Source organism: Ovis aries, chromosome 9 (assembly GCF_016772045.2).
Source record: "Ovis aries strain OAR_USU_Benz2616 breed Rambouillet chromosome 9, ARS-UI_Ramb_v3.0, whole genome shotgun sequence".
In the NCBI taxonomy this organism is placed as follows: domain Eukaryota; kingdom Metazoa; phylum Chordata; class Mammalia; order Artiodactyla; family Bovidae; genus Ovis; species Ovis aries.
The window spans coordinates 72,153,069-72,177,930 of NC_056062.1; the positions used below are offsets into that span (position 1 = coordinate 72,153,069).

The window sequence follows — 24,862 nt, forward strand, 5'->3', positions numbered from 1 at the left end:
GCTTCTATACGGGCAAACTGGCTGCATGTTTACTATACTTAATATATAATATCTATCTAATTTTGCAAACAACTAAACATGTCCTATCTATCATTAACAACTTAAGTGTGTCCAGTGTGTATCTGTCACTCTGTCCCTGGGATCACTGAGGAGATTCCTATTGCTTGTTTTATCTCATCAGCTTTAAGTCTCACCAACAACATCGGCAATGTTTCCCTACTCTGTCTCTGAAAGCTGATCGCTCAGCCACTCTCCCACTACCCCTCCTACTCTGCAGTGGATGGCCTTCCTGTCCTTTGCCACCACTGCACCCTGGACATGCCTCTACAACTGAATCCATAGAAGTGGATTTCAATTATCGCATCATTTGCCTGTCTTCTCTGTACTTCGAGCTTTTTGAAGGTAGTCTGAGCCCAAGCCATCATTTTATCCTTGGAGTCTGGCACACAGTTATTCTTCAATAAGGGTTTGAAGTAATTAAATTAATTAATTCAATGTGGGTCTGCTAAGGTGCAGGGGAAGAAGTACATGATCTGGCAGGCATATGCAAATTATATTTATGAGTGAGTAAGTTGCTTGCTCCAAGAATCAATTTCAGAAACAGTGTAGGAGTTTATTATGAAAACAAAGATATAACAATCCCCAAGGTCCAAGTATATTCCTGAGGCTTAAACAAGAATAACAGTAACACCTTAAGATCTATTATTAGAAAAAAAAGAAAGCATACCTCTAATACATCACAGTTACAGTAAACTTTTATATATTATTATTAAATTTAGCATATCAATTACATTAAGATGATAAAACTCAAAAGAAATCCATACATAAACTCCCAGTTCTTAGGACATAAAAGTTGAAATGATAAAATTTAAAGAAATGAGCAAAATATATTATGTAAAGCCTGATGATCACCTCTTGATAAGACTACTGCTGTATTTCTATTTCTACTGTCCTTCTCCTATCTTTTCTTCATGTTGTAGTCCAAGTTCAGTTCAGTTCAGTTGCTCAGTCGTGTCCGACTCTTTGCGACCCCATGAATTGCAGCACGCCAGGCCTCCCTGTCCATCACCGACTCCCGGAGTTCACTCAGACTCACGTCCATTGAGTCAGTGATGCCATCCAGCCATCTCATCCTCTGTCGTCCCCTTCTCCTCCTGCCCCCAATCCCTCCCAGTATCAGAGTCTTTTCCAATGAGTCAACTCTTCGCATGAGGTGGCCAAAGTACTGGAGTTTCAGCTTCAGCATCATTCCTTCCAAAGAAATCCCAGGGCTGATCTCCTTCAGAATGGACTGGTTGGAGTCCAAGTAGTTTATTTTTAATATAATTCTCACTATGTGGCTTATATGTATCACATGTTTTCACACAGATCTTCACTTTAAATCCAACAATAATACTTACAGCTTATTTTACCAGTCTTAAACCATTCTTTGCTATTCTGAAAATTGATATGTAATGGGAAAGAATTAAACACTCTTTCCTTTATGAATAGTATTTAGGGGTAACTGAATATTATTTAGTATTTATTAATAGTATTTAGGTGAGGGAAAGATTTTCAGAAGGTAACAGTGTTAGTTAATCATACAGACCCTGGAGAAGGAAATGACATCCCATTCCAATATTCTTGTCTGGGAAATCCCATGGACAGAGGAGTCTGGCAGGCAACAGTCCATGGGGTCACAAGAGTCAGACACGACTTAGCAACAAAACCACCACCACCAATAAAACACAAGGAATGATAAAAATGTGAAAGGCACCATTTCGCAAGCCCTAATGATACACAGGATCCTGGCAGTAATCAAGAGGTGAAAAGTTGATGGGAAATTTTACAATAGACGGAGGTGAAAATACCTGAACCATTTGATATAATAAACTCACCACAAGTGGAACAGTGGCCTGGCCTGTATATTCTTACTGATACGATGCACTGGAAGGCACCAGTAATGTCTATGTAGCACTGTTGCCTACAATATTGAACCTGAATTTATTCAAGGATCTAAATTAAACTACCAATTATAAGAAATGTATTTTAACTGTGTTAATCAATATTACCCTTTTAAAAAATCTTATAGTAAGCTGGATTTAGAAAAGAGGAACCAGAGATCAAGTTGTCAACATCTGTTGGATCATTGAAAAAGGAAGAGAGTTTCAGAAAAACGTCTATTTCTGCTTCAGTAATTACACCAAAGCCTTTGACTGTGTGGATCACAATAAACTGTGGAAAATTCTGAAAGAGATGGGAATACCAAACCACCTGACCTGCCTCTTGAGAAATCTGTATGCAGGTCAGGAAGCAACAGTTAGAACTGGACATGGAACAACAGACTCCTTTTCCAAACAGGAAAAGGAGTACATCAAGGTTGTTATATTGTCACCCTGCTTATTTAACTTCTATGCAGAGTACATCATGAGAAACGCTGGGCTGGAACAAGCGCAAGCTGGAATCAAGATTGCCGGGAGAAATATCAATAACCTCAGATATGCAGATGACACCACCCTTATGGCAGAAAGCAAAGAAGAACTAAAGAGCCTCTTGATGAAAGTGAAAGAGGAGAGTGAAAAAGTTGGCTTAAAGCTCAACATTCAGAAAACGAAGATCATGGCATCTGGTCCCATCAATTCATGGGAAATAGATGGGAAATAGTGGAAACAGTGACAGACTTTATTTTCTTGGGCTCCAAAATCACTGCAGATGGTGACTGCAGCCATGAAATTAAAAGATGCTTACTCCTTGGAAGGAAAGTTATGACCAACCTAGACAGCATATTAAAAAGCAGAGACATTACTTTGCCAACAAAGGTCCATTTAGTCAAGGCTATGGTTTTTCCCATAGTCATGTATGGATGTGAGAGTTGTACTATAAAGAAAGCTGAGCACCAAAGAATTGATGCTTTTGAACTGTGGTGTTGGAGAAGACTCTTGAGAGTCCCTTGGACTGCAAGGAGATCCAACCAGTCCATCTTAAAGGAAATCAGTCCTGAATACTCATTGGAAAGACTGATGCCGAAGCTGAAACTCCAGTACTTTGGCTATCTGATGCAAAGAACATTTGAAAAGACCCTGATTCTGGGAACAGTTGAAGGCAGGAGGAGAAAGGGACAACAGAGGATGAGATGGTTGGATGGCATCACCAACTCACTGGACATGAGTTTGATTAAATTCCGAGAGTTGGTGATGGACAGGGAGGCCTGGCATGCTGCAGTCCATGGGGTTGCAAACAGACACAATTGAGTGACTGAACTGAACTGAATAGTAATCTAGTTTCAATTTGTGGCCCGTTAATAGCAAGTGTGTATGTCTCTATGTACTTGCTTTTATTTTCCATCTTTTTAAACTATTTTTACTTCTAGTGTTCGTCACTGTGTTGGTCTTTACTTACCCTTCAGAGCTTTATTAAGTCCCTTTCTGGTGGCTCGGAGGTTAAAGGGTCTGCCTGCAATGCGGGAGACCTGGGTTCAATCCCTGGGTTGGGAAGATCCCCTGGAGAAGGAAATGGCAACCCACTCCAGTATTCTTGCCTGGAGAATCCCATGGATAGAGGAGCCTGGTGGGCTACAGTCCATGGGGTCGCAAAGAGTCAGACACGACTGAATGACGTCACTTTCACTTTCACTTTCTGAACCAGACAAAAGAGAAGCAAGTAATTACACAGTTTAAGTTTTCTTTCAAATTTTTAGATTTAAGAGTCAGTCATATTTTTAGGAGGGGAAGGCAATGGCACCCCACCCCAGTACTCTTGCCTGGAAAATCCAATGGACAGAGGAGCCTGGTGGGCTGCAGTCCATGGGGTCACTGAGAGTCGGACACGACTGAGCAACTTCACTTTCACTTTTCACTTTCACGCACTGGAGAAGGAAACGGCAACCCACTCCAGTATTCTTGCCTGGAGAATCCCAGGGATGGGGGAGCCCAGTGGGCTGCCGTCTATGGGGTCGCACAGAGTCGGACACAACTGAAGCGACTTAGCAGCAGCAGCAGTAGCAGCATATTTTTAGGAATATTTCCAGACACAATGTTGAGTCAAGGAAAAAAATTTTCTGAATGTAAGATCAGAAACTATAAAACTCCTAGAGGAGAACATAGGCAAAACACTCTCAGCCATAAATCACAGCAGGATCCTCTATGATCCACCTCCCAGAATTCTGGAAATAAAAGCAAAAATAAACAAATGGGATCTAATTAAAATTAAAAGCTTCTGCACAACAAAGGAAAATATAAGCAAGGTGAAAAGACAGCCTTCTGAATGGGAGAAAATAATAGCAAATGAAGCAACTGACAAACAACTAATCTCAAAAATATACAAGCAACTTCTGCAGCTCAATTCCAGAAAAAGAAACGACCCAATCAAAAAATGGGCCAAAGAACTAAATAGACATTTCTCCAAAGAAGACATACGGATGGCTAACGAACACATGAAAAGATGCTCAACATCACTCATTATTAGAGAAATGCAAATCAAAACCACAATGAGGTACCACTTCACACCAGTCAGAATGGCTGCGATCCAAAAATCTGCAAGCAATAAATGCTGGAGAGGGTGTGGAGAAAAGGGAACCCTCCTACACTGTTGGTGGGAATGCAAACTAGTACAGCCACTATGGAGAACAGTGTGGAGATTCCTTAAAAAATTGCAAATAGAACTACCTTATGACCCAGCAATCCCACTTCTGGGCATACACACCAAGGAAACCAGAATGGAAAGAGACACATGTATCCCAATGTTCATCGCAGCACTGTTTATAATAGCCAGGACATGGAAACAACCTAGATGTCCATCAGCAGATGAATGGATAAGAAAGCTGTGGTACATATACACAATGGAGTATTACTCAGCCATTAAAAAGAATTCATTTGAATCAGTTCTGATGAGATGGATGAAACTGGAGCCGATTATACAGAGTGAAGTAAGCCAGAAAGAAAAACACCAATACAGTATACTAACACATATATATGGAATTTAGGAAGATGGCAATGACGACCCTGTATGCAAGACAGGAAAAAAGACACAGATGTGTATAACGGACCTTTGGACTCAGAGGGAGAGGGAGAGGGAGAGGGTGGGATGATTTGGGAGAATGGCATTGAAACATGTATACTATCATGTAAGAATTGAATCACCAGTCTATATCTGACGCAGGATACAGCATGCTTGGGGCTGGTGCGTGGGGATGACCCAGAGAGATGCTATGGGGAGGGAGGTGAGAGGGGGGTTCATGTTTGGGAACGCATATAAGAATTAAAGATTTTAAAATTTAAAAAACAAAATAAATAAATAAATAAATAAAAATAAAAATTATTGTGCCAAAATAAACATCTAATGCATGTTTCAATAAAAAGAGTTATCAAAGAGATGTCCTGTGCTTAGTTGTTCAGTTATGTTCGACTTTTTGCCACGTAGGGACTACAGCCCTCCAGGCGCCTCTGTCCATGGAATTCTCCAGGCAAGAATACTGGAGTGGTTGCCATGCCCTCCTCCAGGGGATCTTTCCACCCTAGGGATTGAACCCAGGTCTCCCACTTGGCAGGCAGATTCTTTATAAAAGGGATATCAAAGGTTTTTCTCATACTCTGTTGACAAGTATCTTCCTAGAGTGCATGTTGAGAAGAATTCTAAAGCAAATTATGACTCAGGAGGAAGGAACACAGTAGAAATTCTGTTATTGGACAAAATTGAGGTGAGTAGTTAATCAAAACAGCCAAACCATGGAATGATTTTTAAATAATAATAGAAGTATTATATTACTATATAGTATATATACAGTATATATATATAGTATAGTATATATAGTATATATATACAAAATTATAGAAGTATTATAATATATAGTATATTATAATATACAAAAGCACTTTTAATAAACATCTGATGTAAGGCCTAGCCTTTAACTGTATTGGGCCTATGAGTCCACGGATGGGTCCTCCAGTTTCATAAATGTCATTCAAATGCTTCATCTACAATTTCTAGTTTGTTTCATTAGAGTACAGTGAGGATATAAAAGCACTTGCAAAGCCATCTAAGATAGAGTCTTACAATATTTTTATGATTTTCTCCCTGCTTCTTTAAGTTATTTTGTCCACATCTAAATGTTTTAGATGTTATTTCTCTTTACCCAGTCTTTTGAAGGTTTCAATATGGTTGCCATAGAAACAATGTCATATTTTGCAAATATATTTAGGTGGTTTAGACAATATTTAAAATCAATTAAAAATTACAGTAACATATATAATTGGCAGGCTTATAAGTGACTGCCCACATGATTCTTTCTAGCTCCTGGTCTCTGAACTGTTTCACTAGAGCTGTTGTAACAAAGTACCGTAAATCATGTAGTTTAAATAACAGAAATGTACTGTCTTACAATTCTGGAGCCTACAAGTCCAAGATCAAAGTTCAGCAAGGTTGATTCCTTTGGGGGCTTTGTGAGCGAATCTGTTCCATACCTCTTACCTAGTGACTGGTGAGTTGTTGTCAATCTTCAGCCTTTGGCTTGTAGGAGCATCATCTCAATCTCTGCCTTCATTTTCACAATGTTCTACTTGTGTATGTGGTCTGTCTCCAAATTTCCCCTTCTGACGAGGATACCAGTCATGTTGGATTTACAGCCTGCCCTAATCCAGTACAACCTTGTCTTAACTAATTACATCTCTAATGACCCTATTTCCAAATAACACCACACTCTTTGGAGAGTTTGGAATTTAAGACTTCAGCATGTGAATTATGAGGGGACCTGACTTAACTCACAACAGTCTCAATCAGTAAGTTTCATAGAAAGAGTGGAAATTTTAGTTTAATGAAGGGAGCTTTGAATGTAAAAGATTAATTAATGAATTTTGCCATGAGAGTAGGGTCTGGGATAGGAAAGTATGTGTTGTCATATATTTTTCTGGGATCATGCTATATTTATAAACTTGGCCTTGTATGTTATTTTCCAGGAGTGTGTTTGATGAAAAAGTCACTGGAAAGAAAATGTCCAAAAAAAATTAATCTCAGTTCATTATCCCTTAACTTGAATTTCTCAATTAAAGTTGTGCAAACAAATCAGGTATTTGCATATTCTAAAACAAGCCATTATTTAAATATCCTTGATTCTTATTCTTGTACATCTGAAGAAAGAATAATAATGATAAACTGGTATATTTTATACAGTTCCTTATTACTCAAAGACATCTCTTTCCAAACAATAATCGTAAGTCCTTTGCCTTCAATCTACCTTTTCCTTTTTTTGGTTAGGTTTATGTGTGTTTTAATTCTATATCAGAGTGCAATTTGGAGTAAAGGAATAAGATAAAGAAAACTTTTTCACTGTGTTTATGTGACATCCCATTCTACAAAGAGCAAGGCTTTCATCTTTAATCCGATATCCACTTAACTACACTATAGAAGATTTATTTTGACCCCCTCTTGTTTCAGAAGGGGCTCAAAAGTCTGTAGCAATTTTTGACACTTTGCTATAATGTTTTTCTGATCTCCCCCCTCTGCCCACCACACACACACTCCTCCCTGCCTCATTTTCATATGGACACAAAGAGTTGGGATAAAATGATGGTTCATTATAGTGGTACAGAGCTCTTATCTTCATCCGGCAAGAGTCATTTCCTTCCAAAGATTGAAATGCAAATGTGAAAATTAATGATAACTGCATTATCTGATGGCAGAGATAATACCAATTCACTGTCAGAGTAATACACAGTCATTCTACGATTTCCTCCGCTTCTCACAATATTCTTCTTACTGTCAGACTATATCTATGGTTAACTATGTTTCATAGGTTTCTGTTAATTTACTTCAAATGGCATTTCCCAGATCTTATATCTACCACATTTTCCCAATCAAAAAGGAAACTAAATCAGAACTGTAATCTCCAAGCCCTTCTTTGGACTAGTAAAGGGGGAAAAAAAAAAAAAAAAAACCAGCTCTGTGACATTAGTGTGCTTCCTCCCAGTAGTCTCCTCGCTGCCATTCCACTTTGCACAAAACAGTCCCCATCCACAGTCTAATTTCAGGCACAGACCACAACTAGCTTGATCCTCTGCATGCATCCACAACATGACAAGCAACTGAAAAGAGGTCACACTTATAGATGTCTTGACCAATTTTTAGTCCAGATGCAACAAGTACACATATCTGATTTTATGCTAAACATTCTCGAAAATTTACTTACATTAAAACTTCTTTTACTGAATTATGTTTTAAATCCAGTTGACTACAACATAGTTAATTTAACCCTATGATGATTTCTAATAGCAAAATATGGCAAGGTTAATTCACTATACAAATGTGAGTTTATCATCTGTAAGGCATTATAAAGGCTTCTAAGGCACAATTGCCAAAATGATACTAAAAGTAATATTAACAGCTATGAAGCTTTGATCTCCATGTTTTACATAGAAAGTAATGGTGTAGTAATTACAATTAGCCCCACTTTATAAATAAGGAAACTGAGCCCTTGGCGAGTTAGTAACTAACCCAATGTATCATGAGAAATGCCAGGCTGGATGAATCACAAGCTGGCATCGAGACTGCCAGGAGAAATATCAACAATTTCAGATATGCAAATCCACCTCTCTACTGGCAGAAAGTGAAGAGGAACTGAAGAGTCTCTTGATGAGCACGACAGAGGAGAGTGGAAAACCTGGCTTAAAACTCAACATTCAAACACCTAAGATCATGTTCTTGCAGCTCCATACTCCCAAGGTCACAAGACCATAAGTGTCAGCATGTATACTCATATACAGATCTGTCTGGCTCTAAAATTTGTGCATTTTCTCCTGTACTCAAGACCATTATCTGTTTTCTAGGTTGACATGCTTAATTACTGCATCCTACCTAACTGTAATACATGGATAATTAAAGAATATTAAAGGAGAGAAATGGCATCAAAAAGAGAGTGTGAACCCTGGTCAGAATGGCCATCATTTAAAAGTCTACAAACAACAAATGCTGGAGAGGGTGTGAAGAAAAGAAAACCCTCCTACACTGCTGTTGGGAATGTAAGCTGGTGCAGCCACTATGGAAAACAGCATGGGGGTTCCTCAAAAAATTAAAAATAGAGTTGCCATATGATCCAGAAATCTCACTCCTGGGCAAAAATCTGGACAAAACTGTAATTCAAAAGATACACGGACTCCTAAGCTCACAGCAGCACTATTCATTTACAATAGCCAAGACACGAAAGCCACCTAAATGTCCATCAACAGAGGGGCAGATAAAGAAGATGTGGTGCATACACGGAATGGAATATTACTCAGCCATGAAAAAGAATGATGTAATGCTATTTGCAGCAACATGGATGGAACTAGAGATTATCATACTAAGTGAAGTCAGACGTGGAAGTCACTTATATGATGTCATTTACATGTGGAGTCTAAAATATGATGCAAATGAACTCATTTACAAAACAGACTCATAGATATAGAAAATAAACTTATGGTTGCCAAGGGGGAGGTTAGAGGTTAGCAGATGCAAACTATGGTACATACAGTGGATAAACAAGGTCCCACTGTACAGCACAGGGAACTATACTGAATATTCTGTGATGAATCAGAATGGAAAAGAACATAAAAAGGAATGTTTAATGGAATCATTTTGCTGCACAGTAGAAATGAACACAACACTGTAAATCAACTATACCTCAATAAAAACAAGAGCTTATTGACAGCATAATATTACATGTTTGGACTTCTCTCTAGCGCCTTTCACAGTTTTTTAGTGTTTGTTTATTAAGTAGTTAAATGTATGGGTACTGGCACACTGAATTACTTGTGAGGGTGATAAAGAAAAGGCATTTACTTAAAAAGAAGACTGAAATGATATGAAAGGTATGAAAAGTAAGTGTCCGACTCTTTGCGACTCCATGGACAGGAGTCCACCAGGCTCCTCTGTCCATGGAATTCTAGGCAAGAATATTGGAGTGGGTAGCCATTTCCTCCTCCAAGAGATCTTCCCAACCCAGGAATCAAATCCGGGTTTCCTGAATTGCAGGCAGATTCTTTACTCTCTGAAGGGAGGTATAGGCAAATGCAGATGAAAGGAAGAACAGCGGATAGTATCATTTGAACTAGATTCCAAGCAAGGTAGTGTCAAGGTAGTTTTCTCAAGAGAAAGAAAGAAGAATGAAAGTTGCAAATAGACGTGTGAAATATTGAAATAATGAGGTAATGACTTTTATATTGGCCTCAACTTTATTAGCTTAGTGTGAGTCTAGCACTCCACACAAATATGAAAGACACATAGGAAATTGAAGATTATTCAAAGAAGAGTCACAAGTATTTAAACATTAAATAATTTCACCATTAGAAATCTTTACAAATGGAAGATAATTTTCCTAAAGAGTGCTTGCATGTGTGCATGCTAAGTCACTTCATTTGTGTCTATCTCTTTGCAAACACACAGACAGTAGCCCACTAAGCTCCTGTCTATGGGATTCTCCAGGCAAGAATACTGGAATGGGCAGCCATGCCCTCCTCCAGGGGATCTTCCTGACCCAGGGATCGAATCAGCATCCCTTGAGTTTCTTGCACTGGCTGGTGAGTTCTTTACTACTAGAGCCACCTGGGAAGCCCCAAAGATTGTTCAGGTTCCACCTTTACAAGTTAGCAGCAGTACAAGCAATTACAAAACTTACCTTTTAGATGAACAACAAATAAGAAAAATTGCACTGGGGAATCTGTATTTGATACAAATAGGACACTTTAGATAGAAGGTGATTCATTATAGAATTAAGCCATCAAGAAAAGTTGTGGAGTTTTCAATCAAACTTTAAAAATAAGGTAAATCCTAATCCATCTTAAATGATGTCAGCTCTGTGCCTCAAATTCTTTAGATTATTTCCTTGTTGTTAGATTCTGTTCTATTTTTTAGAGACAATTGTCCATCTTAGGATGACTTTCAGAACTGGGTGGAGGTCTTCTTAAAGTTAGAAGACCTTGAAATCACACCTAACTCATCACCTCATGTCTTAACTGACAATTTATGGCTAAATTCAAAACTATATGCTTAGCATTACAAAAGTTTACCCTTGTATCAGATGTACTACTGAACTTTAAAATAATGCCAAAAAGAATTTTTAAAGGTTCTGCTTCAAGTGTCAACAATTTCAAAGCTATAATAATGATCATTAGCACTTTATGTGCATGATCTGGTTTGATTCTCATAAAAGCCTTAAGAGGCATTAATATCACTTTCCACATTATAACAAACCAGAATAATGGCACAGAGATTAAGCAATTTGCCAAAAATTATTCAGCAAGTGAGCAGCAAATCCAGAATTTGAACCTAAACCTTTAGAATCCAGAGCTCATTTTCTAACATGTATGGAAACCTCGAAAACTTCCTCTCCTTAATACAGTAGTGAAATACCAATAATTTTTCTGAAAAACAAAAATTTGGGTAAAAATACTGACGTAATTAGGCTTCACCGGAGCACAACAGTAAAAAGAATCCGCCTGCATTGCAGAAGATGCAGGAGACGATTCAATCTGTGAGCTGGGAAGATCCCCTGGAGGAGGAAACGGCAACCCACTCCAGTATTCTTACCTGGAAAATCTCATGGACAGAGGAGCCTGGCGGCCTCCAGTCCAAGGGGTTGCAGAGTCAGACATGACTGAACAACTGAGTGTGAGCATGATTGATGTAATCACTATTCATGTAAAAGGAAAAGTCCAGAAACATCCTGTATACTTTCTCCTGAATGAATGTTATACATTAAAAGATACATGTCCAATAGGTAATCTTTTGTTATGAATCAACTTCACTAATCAGAGGATGTCAAAATAATAAACTCCCCTTTATTTTTCAAAACACCTATAGGGAAAAATGTGTTACTGATTTTACAACATACAAAGGATGGATTTCCTCTAGGTATACCTGCTTGGAGGTGCACATTTTTCCTTTAAAGTTTTTTCACATTCAAACGTGCCACAGAAAGAGTATATACATTTTCACTGATATCAGCTGAATAAAACCAGATACATTAAGTACATTAAATAACTCAGATGTGAAAAATTTTATCATGCTTTACCCTTGCTCCCCTCCTTTTTTACCTAACATATGACTTTGTTTCTGGAAAATATTCCTGAAAAAGGTAGCACTGGGTGTTCGGTATGTGATTAATAATTCACTACCCTTCTGAAATTTGCTTACATACTTCCAAGTCACTGGGAACACTGTGGGCCTCAGTCTTGAGCAAGGAGGAAAACCAGCCACCTCCAAGTTTGCCCCTTTGAGAGAATCCAGAATGTACCCTTTGCAGGTAGGCATATCAGAAAGGCCATCTAATCTAAATGTAAAAAGTCTTCTAAGTAGCCAATACATACCCAATTCCATGAATGAACAACCATACAACGTAAAGCTGCCCACCTTTTTAAGTTAAATGTAATCTCCAAGGACAAAAACTTTTTTCCAAAGTTGGTTTCTTATTTTATTTTAATCAAGGGAATTCTTCCCTATATTGAGACAGAAGTATTATGCGATAAGGTGAAAATGCCACATGTCCACATTTTCTTTCAAATGCTTAAAATTTGGTAATATAGTACTTTAAATATAATACATTTTGATCCAAAATCCTGTGTAACACTATGCTATAGTATACAGAATACAAATATTTGCATATGGCATAAATAACATTAGAAATGATATCATAATAATCAGATATACTGTATCTTCATTTTTGTTTGCATTATATTTTCCAGCTGCTGGTCTCAGAAAATTACCACTGGAGTTCCTCTCTTCTTCATGCACAACAGAGAGCAATTTGCAAAGTCATGCAAGGGTGAAAATGTGATTGAAATATAGGGATCTTTCTTAATGAAAAATGTTACTGCTTTGGAAATTATGAATAAAACAATTTCAAAACTTGTCTATATCCTTAAGCCCTATGACGTAATAGTCTCCATTTATAAATATACCATAAACTTCAAATTAGTTGGCACCAAATAAAGTTGGCATAAATGTTTTTTATCCACAGGGTTCTTATAACTGTATATATCTTTGTAAAATGATGTTGGTGTTTTAGAGTATTCTACGTTAGTTTTTCTTCTTCTTGAAATGATTAAGTATCAAGGTCTTTTAAACTGACTTTATTTTTCATTTGTAAAAGTGAAAATGTTACCAAAATCTTGACTCAAAGGGGAGTATCTGTTAATATTTTCTAAACTTCTAAACACATACTGTGACTGAATCTATGACTTACAACATGACTAAACTAAATGAATTTCTTTGGAGTACTGTTATTGTTTGAAGCTTTAAAAGTATGACCAGTTTAAAGATAGAAATAGCATAAAGATCTCTGTTCAAAGAAAATGCAAGAAGAAATGACTAAATTCTTATATTAATATAAAAGAAAACAGAGATGAAAACTTCAAGTAGAGGTAACACTGGTTTTTACACTGGTTTACCAAAGATAAAATCTTCTTTAAATGATGTTATTCATTCACCCTTCTGGGTAACATATACACAAAGTTTTTAAAATCAGAGATGAGAGTATAAGAGTTTTATTATTTAATTCAAATTCAAGGGGAAAAAAAAGTGGATAGTAGCCACAGATGGTTGATTTTACATTTTTGTCCTACCTGGTCCATCCCAGTCGTCTGTCTCAACTGCAGGTTGCCCTGGTTTCTCTGACTGCGTGTCCCCATCTGATTCTGCTGTCTCCTGGACTCCTTCATCATCACCTGGAAAACACCAACATACAGAGAGAAGGAGACGTGATTAAAGCCCTCTCTTTGACATTCAAATCCTCCTACAGGGATGTCCTTAGCATATGTCTAATTATATAATTGTTACATACATGGTCATTATACTGAACACAGGTCTATGATTAATCATTTTGATAACTATTATGGCTTTATAATAAATAAACATTAATCATAAATAAATAAACTGCTATAAATACTAAAAACATTTCCATAAAATTTTTCATTTGGAATTATTAGTATTAGAAGAAAAAAATGAAAATCCATATGTATTCTTTATACGGCTTTCAATACAGAAAACTGTAACTTGCTTATTTCCAAATTACATTTTTATAAAGGCAAGATGCAGCAGAGAAGACATATTTGTGTTTGGGTTGAAAGTGAGTTATTTTGAATATTTTCTTTTTCTCCATCATTAAGCTTACTAAAATGTGTTTGTATTTATTTTAAAAATGGGTATAAAAAGGTCATAATTGAATGATTATCATATAAGATGAGCCAGTCACACAAGTCTTCACAATGTAGAAAGCTATAAACCTATATTTGTTCTTGAATAAGTACAGCTGGTTTGCAAAATCATGCCTTCATTTCACATAAAAAAGAAAAATGATGTAATATACTTTGAGCAAAAGTATACTTACGGCAAAGAATGAGAAACATACTAACATGACCACATTTTAAAAGCAAAAGGTCTAATTTTGTAAGTGCCTTCATTTTAAATGATAATGTAACAAAGAGAGTTGGACTGTGAAGAAGGCAGAGCGCCGAAGAAGTGATGCTTTTGAACTGTGGTGTTGGAGAAGACTCTTGAGAGTCCCTTGGACTGCAAGGAGATCCAACCAGTCCATTCTGAAGGAGATCAGCCCTGGGATTTCTTTGGAAGGAATCATCCTAAAGCTGAAACTCCAGTACTTTGGCCACCTCACACGAAGAGTTGACTCATTGGAAAAGACTCTGATGCTGGGAGGGATTGGGGGTCAGGAGGAGAAGGGGACGACAGAGGATGAGATGGCTGGATGGCATCACTGCCTTGATGGACGTGAGTCTGAGTGAACTCTGGGAGTCGGTGATGGACAGGGAGGCCTGGCATGCTGCGATTCATGGGGTCGCAAAGAGTCAGACACGACTGAGCAGCTGAACTGAACTGAACTGAACTACTGCTTTAAAGAAAAATAACTGACTTTAATACAGTGCAAACAATAATATTAAACATTCCTATTTATAAGGATAAGAGAAATCAGAAAACAGAATAACAAAAAAATGTGATGTGATGACAAAAATGAAAAGAATATAAATTAAAAATAGGGAAACTAAACCTTGAATCTAATAATGCTAAATTTTTAAAGTCAAATTGCTTGCCCTTTGAAGCATTCAATAACTATTTTTCACACAATTGTTAAAGCTCTAATATTAATAGTACTTAAATATTTATATTGTTATAAATTATACATTGAATTTTTAAAATCTTTCACAGTAACCTAGAAAATACAAAATTTTCAGGAAACAATTATTATTACAATGACAGTAGTATGATGTTACTATGAGTTTTAAAGTTTAAACTCCATAAATTTTACATTCACTTCTATATATAGCTTCACAAAAATAAATCATTTTAAAAAGTCAAATAAAAGTAAAGAAATACAATGCAGAAATCCACTGACAGCTCTGCTGAACTTAATTTCCCTAATAGAGAAGTACTGCCTCTGGTGGGTAACAAAGAATCAAACACATGCCCATACCACCAAACTTCATGCCTGGAATTAAAGGCTCTTTGAAAAGTGAGTTATCTCTTCTTTTCTGGATTATCAAAATGAAATCCTCTCCAGAAAATGTTTATTGAGCATCTACCAGGTTTAAGGAACTATGGTAGGCATAGTAGGATATATTTGAAAGGAGTATAAAACTCATTATAGAGAGCAAGTTCATAAATAGAGTGCAAGACACAGTCAGAATCATAAGAGATATATGTACAAAGGCTCAGTAGTAAGGTAACAGTTTGAATCTGCTGTGCTCCTTTTTTTTGTAGCTCACATGAAACACAGATGCACCAACCAATTGGGAGATCAGGGTTAGAGACCAGCTCTCACTTCTCAGACACAAATAGGACTGGTTCTCAGCCTCTACACATGAGGAGGCTCCATGGCCTTTTAATATATTGGAAGAATTTAAGAAACCCGAAAACTTTGTTACCAACTAAGTCAATGTTACTTAAAACAATATCCTATACCACCAAATCTTCTGGAGTGCCACCAGGGATGTGTGACCCAGTTTAGGGAAAGCTGAGCACTGAAGAATTGATGCTTTTGAACTGTGGTGTTGGAGAAGATTCTTTAGAATCCCTTGGACTTCAAGGAGATCAAACTAGTCAGTCGTAAAGGAAATCAGTCCTGAATATTCACTGGAAGGGCTGATACTGAAGTTGAAGCTCCAATGATACTTTGGCCACCTGATGCAAAGAACTGACTCATTCAAAAAGATCCTTATTCCAGGAAAGACTGAAGGCAGGAGGAGAAGGGGACAATAGAGGATGAGATGGCTGGATGGCATCACCAACTCGATGGACATGAGTTTGAGCAAGCTCTCAGAGTTGGTGATGGACAAGGAAGTCTGGCTTCTGCAATCCATGGGGTCATAAAGAATCGGACACAACAGAGCAACTGAACTGAACTGATACTGACTTTACCAAAGCTCTATTTTTCATGGGGACTATAATTCACACTAGAATCTACCACCTAGGTGAGTGACCTTTTCCTTGCTTTCCCACAGACTGAATGGAAGTTAACTCTAGGCACGGGTGCAGAGGAGTCTACAAAGGAAAATGCACCCCCTCCACCAACAGTGAAGACTAGAGCATCAACCTATATATTTTAAACAACATCCATGCCTTCTAAGCACTTTCCTCATATCTTGTGATCTTGAAACAGAGATGCGAGCATCACAGGGGACTCTGGAGAACATGTAGCCCAAATAAGACAAGTTCACCCATCAGGAAGTTGATGTACAGATAAGGTGACTTATCTACAGTCTTAGAGCTACAACATTTATTTCCACATGGGGAATCTCCCCTAAGCCTTCTCATGCTTCAGCAATAAGTACTTCCTAGCCATCTCCTTCCCCTAACAAGCAGAACAGTAGGGCTATGGGGGAGCACAGAGAGGCATCGTGAAGACCACCCAAATCAGCAGTTTGTAAAAGGTTAGGGGCTAAATTTGAGTCTCCTATCAGCTTGGTATTCTTTTGAAAACATCCTTTCTTGTCTCCCTACGCCCTCCCCATCCCACTAGTTGAAGAAAGAACACATACACCTTAAAATAGTTGAATTTTAGTCATAGAGAGATGGATAAAAAACTAAGCATGAGACTACACTGTTAAAACTCACACATCCAAGGACCCAGAGAACAGAGAGTAAAATTTTCATCAGAACTACTTGGGTAAGTATTATATTCAGTTATTATTTATATCATTCTGTGTACACAGAGAGAAGTAAATCTTCCTGACGTTTACTATTACAGTTTAATTGTTGAAAACACTGCTATGCAAAATTCAATCAGTAATTAACATTGACAAGGCATATATTTGAAGATGCAATGAAATATATGAAAAACAAAAAGAAGCTTTCTCTTAAGAACCATATAATCTAGTTAAGGAGACACCCCACATGCATAAGAGAGGTTGCCATTGACAAAAATAACCAGGGTAGTCCATGAATAATTCCAAATGAGATCACATAAGATATAGAAACTCAGAGACCAAAAGCATGAAATGACATTGACCATGGAGAACCTTCTAATTAATTTTGAAGTTCTACCTTCCTGTTGAAGATGGAGAAGCATTGGGGAACTGACATGATCATATAACACAAATACAGTAATGAACACATATTTATTTTCTATGAATACACTTTGTCAGACCTGCGGTCCTTGAGTTTTCCCTCACTTAATCTGTAATAACAATCTAACTCACATCCCAGATATCCCTTCATTAAATTTTTTGTGAGACTGGAATTAAGTCTACTCTAAAATACTTTATTTGGCAAATTACATATTTGGAAGGAAAAGTATTCAGAAACACAGTGAGAAACAAGTATGTGTGGAAGAATATATTGAAGAGTTATCACAACACTTAGAAGTTAAAAGAATTGACTTAGATCTACGTATCTATCTATTATGTCTATCTTTATTAGACAGAAGTGATATAAAACATTCTTAGTTAACGGATTAAATGACTACTTTTGAGTCTCTGAGCACTAAGGATACAAAACAAAGATGGTTCCTTCTCTCATACAACCTGTAGATTAGGACAGAGACAAATGAACAGACCGCAATCTCCTGCAATTAATGATTTCATGCGAGCAGTCCATGGTGACAGAAGCACAGAGGCATGACATTTAATGAAAACTTGGTGTCATGGAAGCTTCCCAGAAAAAGGAACCAATAAAATATCTGAAATTTGGAGGCATAATCTTAAATGAGTCTGAACTCTGTAGGTTTCACGTCCAGGGGCTCCATGTTTAAAAACTATTTTTTTTTCCAGATTAAAAATGAGAACCACTTCCCCAAAGAAAAAGATTATTGGAGAAGGAAAGGGCAACCCACCCCAGTGTTCTTGCCTGGAGAATCCCAGGGACCGGCAGAGCCTGGTGGGCTGCTGTCTGTGGGGTCGCACAGAGTTGGACACAACTGAAGCAACTTAGCAGCAGCAGCAGCAGCAGCAGCAGCTAAGTTAATGTGCAGGAAAAATGGCAGCTTGAAGGTGGTGAAACTAAAGACATTTCAGTGATGCAAAAATAGGATCCAGACAGAGTTTTAAGATGCTAACAAGAGACAATTCAAGAAATATTCCTACTGTTTGATGGTTGACTGAATGAAGTCCTTTCCCTCATTCAGTATGGGCCAAATTTACTCATGATCATTTTCATCAGTAACTACTAGGAAAAGAAGGTGGCAGGATGACTACAAATCTCAGCAGACATTTGATACACATAGAACTTTAGTAAATCACTCAAAATGAAAATATTATCATTCAACTATTAAGGGCTTGATTGAACTAGTAATTTCATATAACAAAATACCTTCATTAAATATCACTTAACTGCCAAATCAAAACTGTAGAGCTTAGATTTCGACTTGGGCCAACATCTGCAGCAATACTCAGTATTGATAATCCTGATTCATGGAACAATTTGATCTAATTTGTTTCATTATGCAGCACGTATAATTAGAAAATGACTGAAAATAAATACTGCAGAGTATTCAGTAAAGAAGCACTCGAAAATAGCTGATAGTACACAATTAACAGCTCTAAAGAAATTACATTTCAAAATTATTTTAAACCATTTATGAAACTGATTAAATGTACAATATGTGTCACATTAATAAAAATAAATCCTGAGTGAGAAGAATAAAAGTCATTGACTAATTACTTGTGTTTTCTTAAAGAACCCCAAAATGGAAAAATGACCAAAAGCATAAGAGTATCATATGAAATGATATATTAATATTTAGATATAGAAAAAAATAGGTCAGAATTAAATTTATATTTACCTCAATGTCTGCTATGTGCCAAATACTGAAATCATAAATATGAATAAAGAAGAGATAATGTCACAAAGTTCAGATTCAGTATGGAACTTAAACATGGCTACTATTTCTTAGGCACCATACAGAACTAGTTAAATGAACATCATATCACATCAACAACTCTGCCATGTATTATTATCCCTATATTTCAGAAGACTAAACCAATAGGCAGATATGTGAGAAGATGCCCAAGCACACTGCTGTTCAGTAGCAGAGCCAAGAATTGATTCCAAGTCAGCCCAATTCCAAAGACCACACTCCAAATCCATTAGGATATTATAGTTGAATTGAGGTCTAGCAACAAAGACAGCAAGATGTGATAGATAGCTGCTTTCTCCTCATCATATATAAGCCTTGTTTCTTCATTTTTATTTTAGGTGTACTATTTACTTAGAACTTGCTAAAATCAAATTATACAGAAATGCTTAATCAATAACCATTGCTCACTGCGCAGTTAGAAAATTAGATTTTGGCTTTACACTTTTTAGCATAACCTATTGCAATATCATTACATTTACTAATTAATTGCTTTCAGCACTATTTAATAACTAAGATATGTCACATTTTTCAACTTTTAAACCCTTCATCATTTAAGTTTATTTCAGGAAACCAGCTCTCATTTTTATGGTAATGTTTTCACCTAATTCATTTTTAATCTTTTTACTAATGAAAAATGAAATGATTAAAAAATAATTTAATCGAATATGAAATCTCTAAATTACTTTAAGAAACAGTATTTTCCCCTCACAATAGAGACTTGCTTCTTTCCTATCAATATTTATTCTCATGGAAAATTTATAAATAGAACTTTATTTTGATATTAACCCAATTTCAGCCTCTTCTTGATTTGAATGGGAATGACTTCATTGACCATCTTTTTTTTTAACTTTTATCCAATTTTGATTCTTATATGTTTGAAAGCAGCACTCTAGAACAGCTTATGAAAAAATGGCATGAATAATTAATAGCTAAGATAATGACAAATTTGTTCAGATACTGCTTCAAAAGCTTTGTTGGTAGGAAGAGGAAAGGGAGAGAAAAGGATGCTAGGATGAGTATTATAGAAAGAGCTAGAAATCCATTTGATATCCATTCATTTACTTGCTAAATTCTTTATTCAGATGCTTTTAAATAGAAATTTCAGTATATTTTTAGCAAAGCACAAACACATTTAATGGGATAACCACTATATACATCCAGAGACCAATTCATAAATGATGAAATGGAATAAATGTCAAATGGTAACAAAATCTACAATATTTCTGAAATTATGGCTATGCAGTTAATGGTTTTCCATTGCAAGATTAAACTCTTTTGTTGCTCTTTTATAAGATATTATACATATTTTGTGGGCCCTTCCATTTTTCTTAGTTTAGTTTTCAGAATCAATGAAAGCCCTATAGGAGGAAATTGAAGGCATTATTGAGCACTATAAAACATCACAAATGACTCAGGGAAATGCACTAGAATATAGTCTTTGGAACATATGAAACAGCGTCTTTTGATTCCATATTAGGTATTGTTGGCAAGGTGGTAAAAGCAGTGGCTCTATTTGCAAGGCAAAAATCATTTCAAAACACAAATAAATATCTTTTCACTGAAAGTTAGACATTCCTGTAGAAATTAAAGACTTGCCACGTTCTGAGGCAGTCACTTTTTCCGCGCAAAATAGCAGCAGTGTTTGAAAGCAGTCATGCAGGCAAACAGCCTTTCTCAATCCTGCTCTTTTAATCCATGTAGTTCCTATCAATATTAACCTCTTATAGAAATTCTTGTACAATGAAACTATTGAACTTTCTTGACTAGGAGTGTTACTGTAGCTGTTAGTCATCCCTATAATGTATTTTGCAATCAGCTAAATCATCAAAGTATTTTTTAACAATGAACAGTTCAGAAATGACAGATCTACTTTCTTGTTCACAACTGCTTATCAGAGAATAGATATCACATATGTTTTCCAGGTGCTTCCTATAGTTAGGATACCTTCACAGAAGCCGCTCATGAAAGATAAGGTCATAAAAGAGATGAAAAATGTGTGAGCTTCATACACTTATGGTTTTATCATCAGACAAGATAGCTTTGGTTAAAGGACTGTAACAGTCAAAAACAGAAAACTGCAGCTTGTATTGAAGGGCGAGGACATTTAAGTTTAAGATTCAGTTTGTGTTTGCTTTGCCTAATAGCCTCCACAATGTTGTTTGGCTTAAAACAATTGTTTGGTTATAGATTATCCAAACAGAGGTGTCATGTTAAATTAACTCTACATTGCCAAATTACAGACATTGTTACATCTCCAGAGACAAAAAATAAAAACATTCAATTGTTACCCTTTTTTTGCTAATGTCTAAAAATAAAATCTAAACATTTCAATGGTGTGAATAGAGTATACCCATTATTCTGTGGATCCCTATAATGATGCCTGTCTCAAGTCCCCCTTGACTTACAATAAATATATAAGAAAATGTAGGATTTTGCTGTGTTCTGGATAGTTATATTCAGTACACAAACATTTTTAAATGCATGCGATTTCCCTGTAACTTTCCTTTCCTTTTTCATACCCCAGAATATGAATCAAACAGATCAAAAAACGGAATCCACATTTATTTGATTATAAATTTTTAGACTCCAGATCAGGAAACAATCCTTAAATGTTTGATAACAATGGTCCAGGGCTAATTCTGTTATTCTGAAAAGAAACTGTCTCTACAGTCAACAGATGACCACTGTAATATCTGTGGCATTTTATTATAGCTAGTAAGGGAAAATTGTTGAAAATACTAATGTTTATGGTAACTGTATCAAATAAAAGTCACATTGAAATTATTGATAACTTAGGAAGAAAGAACAGTGGTTTATAAATTCTTTCTACAGTCCTGAATATTTATTCCTGACATCAGTATCAGCCTCTATGGGAAAAGTTTAAGTTTACTTAAGATTTGGAACATAAGGGAAATTTCCACATGAGATAAAATAAGGCAAATATTCAGCACTATATCATTCAAGAAATTTCACTCCTCGTTATTTCTCACAAGAACATTTACAAGCAAGTAGAGGAGGCATCTTACTTTAAAAGACATTTCTGAAATACATATTTCAAAGTTTATGTTTAAATAAGTTTTATTTTCTCTTCCCCTGCTTTGCCTCAAACCAAACCAATCAAAGGAACAAACAACAACAACAACAAAAAAAAAACCCTCACTGCAACTGAAAGGAAAAGCCACTGCAACTACTATGTTCCGTTCAGAGGAGGATTCTACAAAATTAAGCCATCTCTTGTTCCAAAGAGGAGACAAAGTAAGGCCTGATGGTCTGTAAATGATAATACTCTGAACTATAATTGACCTATTCAGGGATCTGTTGTTCAGCCATCAAGAAACCATTAACTTTCAGTTTTCTGGCCTCAGTCTTCAAGCTTCAAACCCAGCATTCCCTTTAGGAAATTATCATCATCACCAACATCAACAGCATCACCATCACCATTATCATGGTCACCATCATCACCGTCATCATCACCAAATCACCAATATCACCATCATCATCACCAACATCACCATCACCAACACCACCATCATCATCACCAACATCACCAACACCACCATCACCATCATCACCATCATCATCACCAACACCACCATCATCATCACCAACATCACCAATATCACCATCACCATCATCACCATCATCTCCAACTTCACCATCACCATCATCACCAACATCACCATCACCATCATCACCATCACCAACATCAACATCGTCACCATCATCATCACTGTCAACAACGAAAAGTAAAACCAAAGCTCACAATCTCTGAAACTGTCTCCCTAACCAGTAAACCTAGTCTACACAGAAAGATCAAACCAATTTGAGAAAGTTATGATCTTTGAATACCATTTTCCATACAATCTAATTGTTTATTCTTTCTTGTTTAACAATTCACCCCAGAGAGGCTTCTCCTTTCTCATAATCCATGTAGGAATATGAGTCATAAGCAATCACTCATTACCACAGTGTTCCATCGCCACAATATAATTTACTCATTATAATTAAGGCTTTACTCACGCCACACATCCAAAAAGCCAAGACCAATGGAGAATGCATACTGTGGGACAGCAGCTAACAAAAACTTTGGTCCCTATCTGAATGCCCTTTATCCAACAGTAGTTCAAATACCCTAATGATGATAAATGACTCTCAGAGCTCACAAATAGGGGATAACATTTATTTCTTCTGATAAACCCTGTTTTTTTCTACTGCATGACCACTGAAATTATCTATATTTTACTTTTTCATTTTCTCTCTCTACCATGTTTATGGGAAGCTCAGATTTGCCTGTAATGCTCCATTTCCAAAGTATTTATCTCCCTGTCCTATGCTTCCTCTCATTATTTCCTGTCCTTCACCCTATGATCATTGTTCTTCCTGATCTCTCTGGCCCATACATCTCTCATCTGTGTCAAGTCCCACTGTGGTTCCACCACAATCTGCAAGCTCACTAGTCTTTTGCCATGCTGCCCCTCTGCTTGGAACCCTATTGCTTGTTTTACATAATTAATTTAGCATTAGAGAGCAACTAAAGTGTCACATTCTTAAGAACATTTTAACCTTCCTCACTCTTTCAAACCACCGTGTACCACTTTTGTGATTATTTTATTAATGTCTGCCTCCTCACTAAAATGTAAATTCCAAAATAGCCAAGACCTTCCCTGCATTTACTCACACAGTAATCACAGCATGGCCCAAAACGTCTAGTATAGCAAGTGTTCAATAAATATTTACTGGATTGGAAAAAAACATGCATGTGGTAAGAACGGACTGCCACAATGCTTTGAGTTATTCATTATCCCAATAATCAAGTAAAGATAAAAACAATGGCCTTTGAAGCTGAAAATGCTCCACAGTAACAGAACTTACAGGTGGGCGAGTGGTCACCTGATAATGAGTAACACGTTCCCACCCTCTCTTTTCATGAGGTGGACCACTCCTTAAGTTAAAAATAAATTCCCGACAATGGATTATAAGTGGAAGAGTCCTGGGAAACTTTCAGGAACCTATTCTTACAGCTGAATGTAATCCTAATGAAGTTTCCATATCTGGGGAGGTGGGCAAGTATTCTAGGTTACAATCAGCCTTCTCCAAACTCAAATCCATAATCAGCTTCCACAACTAGGGATAGTCCCAGTGTGTGATCAAGTGAAGTCAAAGTCTCTCAGTCGTGTCCAACTCTTTGCCACCCCATGGACTGTAGCCTGCCAGGCTCCTCTGCCCATGGAATTCTCCAGGCCAGAATACTGGAGTGGGTAGCTGTTCTCTTCTCTAGGGGATCTTTCCAACCCAGGGATTGAACCCAGGTCTCCTGAAGTGCAGGCAGACTCTTAACTGTCTGAGCCACCTGGGAAGCCGTGTTATCAAGCAATCCATTCAAACTCCTTTCACCACAAGGTCTTCCCACAGCATCTCCTCCCTCAGGGCCAGCAAGAGGTCCTTAGCTGCTGATAACACAAGAAAAACAGAAATAACATCCAGAGCACTGCCTAGATTTTCAGAAACATGGAAAAATGTTTTAATAGTTTCCATGAGTATTTATACTCTCTTTAT

At 36.8% G+C, this 24,862-nt stretch overlaps 1 protein-coding gene across 1 annotated transcript in view; it reads right to left on the minus strand.

The window, feature by feature from the left end:
- Positions 1 to 24,862, minus strand: part of ZFPM2 (zinc finger protein, FOG family member 2) — a 523,557-nt gene that overhangs the window by 379,999 nt on the left and 118,696 nt on the right. The window contains exon 3 of the mRNA XM_027973106.3: positions 13,566 to 13,667. Coding sequence (XP_027828907.1) covers positions 13,566 to 13,667 — 102 coding nt within the window. The remainder of the gene's footprint in view (positions 1 to 13,565; positions 13,668 to 24,862) is intronic.